At 39.1% G+C, this 1,936-nt stretch overlaps 1 protein-coding gene across 1 annotated transcript; it reads right to left on the bottom strand.

Annotated features, from left to right (window-relative positions):
* Positions 1–1,936, bottom strand: LOC142524767 (transcription factor MYB16-like). Its single transcript, XM_075628857.1, has 3 exons — positions 1,700–1,936; positions 1,231–1,360; positions 1–960 (listed from the first exon to the last, which is right to left on the bottom strand). The coding sequence occupies exons 1-3, from the start codon at positions 1,830–1,832 to the stop codon at positions 171–173; spliced, it is 1,053 nt and encodes a 350-aa protein (XP_075484972.1). The 5' UTR covers positions 1,833–1,936; the 3' UTR covers positions 1–170.

The raw sequence follows: 1,936 nt of genomic DNA, 5'->3' as shown, positions 1-1,936 counted from the left end.
TTAAAATGTCACAATCTTGAAGAACAAAGTAGTTATAAGCTGTTACAAATATAACTTTTTTAGGATCAGGATATAGTAAATCAAGGTTACATAAAACCCTAATGAGCAACTTGATTCTAAGACCAAGTATTGCGAACCTTGATGCGCATATGGAAATAAAACCGAACTAACTAATAAAAGTCGTCATATATATCCTTTTTGTAAGCGAATCGGTCTTGAAATACCGGCGATTCCATTGGCGAGCTCACCAGATTCAATAAGTCATTCCAGTAACTCTTGTTATCCTCAATTTCTCCTAAAATTGTAGTAACCATGTTGTCTTCGTAGCATTCGGGGTTAAAATTAACAGACACAAGATCCATTGAACCCTTGTTGTAATTGTGATCCATAGAGTATGTTATATCGTTGTCATGAAGGTGACCTGAATCCCCCGTTTTGCCATTGATTTGCATGTAACTGTTGGCTTTTCCAAACCCACATGCACCGGAGTTGTGCATAGAAACGTCGTGGTTTACCATCAATATCTCGCCGTTGGGGCCGACTGTTGGAACGCTGTTAAGTTTAGTACCGGAAAAGTTTAATGTGGATGTTGGAGACTCGAGAAGCCCGACGGCTGAGTTGAAGAAGCTGTTGGATGCGGCCGTGGCTTGCCAGACTTTAAGCACATCTAAACATGGCGGCGGCGGCTGGGGTGGCGGAGCATTGGCTCTGCGGAGGTGGAGGCTGGCCAGAAGTTTCGACTCGCAGACGAGCCTGGCTTCGGCCTCTAGCCGAGCTGTTTCCCATTGAGCCATGTGGTTGAGGTTGGCGGATTGAGCCGAGCCGTCGGGGTTGTTCTTAGGCTTGTGGGTTACCGGGTCAATTCCCATTCGTGTCAATCTTTTCTTGAGGCGGGTGTTCCAGTAGTTCTTGATCTCATTATCGGTTCTTTTTGGTAAATGAGTTGCTATTGCTGACCACCTATGGTTCAATGGAATATGTAAATAATATGTATGTATCCAATAAGCTTAATTATTTAGCAAAAATTAAATTCTAGTATATGTTGCTACACATTAATCAGACGTTCTTCATAAATTTGATATGTCGACTTTATCTTTATTGCATATCGTATATGTAAGACAGAATACAAATTTTGGCAGAAAATTGGCAAAATAATATTAATTATGTCATAATGATAAATGACAGAGAATATATCACATATATGAATATTCAGATAACATTAATCAGTACCTGTTGCCTAAAAGAGCATGAAGTCGGATGATTGCCTTCTCTTCTTGAGTGCTGAACTTTCCTCTCTTAATATCAGGTCTTAGATAGTTCGTCCACCTCAATCTGCAACTCTTCCCACACCTTTGAAGCCCTAAAATCATACACAGATAATTTTCCTCTAATAATATATACTTAAATTTTAGACAAATGAATACTTATAATTGAAATATACAAAAAGCCTCTTGGCTTGATGACATGACGTCTCCCATTTATATATGTAAATCCTAGTAAAATGTTGAAATATGAAAGCAGCTATTCTTGAACATGATGATAACCCAGAAACTAGCTAATTCCAATCCCTTTTTTCAAATTACTAAATCAGAAATATATCATAGAAATGCATTCAGTGGTAAGATGCTAGATTTTCGTTTTTCTTTTGCATCCCTTGGTGATACAAATTAAGTACTTGCATGCATGTAGAAATACCTACCGGCTTTCGCTGGCAGGGCGCGCCAGCTCCCATGTCCATGCTGCTCAATGTATGCAACCAACTTTTGGTCTTCATCTCGAGTCCATGGCCCTTTCTTCACCTCCACATTCTCATCGCAATTCGACAATTCCATGGCAGGGTTACAAGACTAGCTAACAAAATTCCAAGATATTATCACATGTGCAAGATGTAATTCTTACACGCAGTAAAACAAGTAATTTAATGTTAGAAACTTGT

Source organism: Primulina tabacum, chromosome 14 (genome assembly GCF_025594145.1).
Source record: "Primulina tabacum isolate GXHZ01 chromosome 14, ASM2559414v2, whole genome shotgun sequence".
Classification (NCBI taxonomy): domain Eukaryota; kingdom Viridiplantae; phylum Streptophyta; class Magnoliopsida; order Lamiales; family Gesneriaceae; genus Primulina; species Primulina tabacum.
The sequence above is the reverse complement of the archived record's forward strand: the minus strand, read 5'-3'. Positions and strand labels throughout refer to the sequence as shown.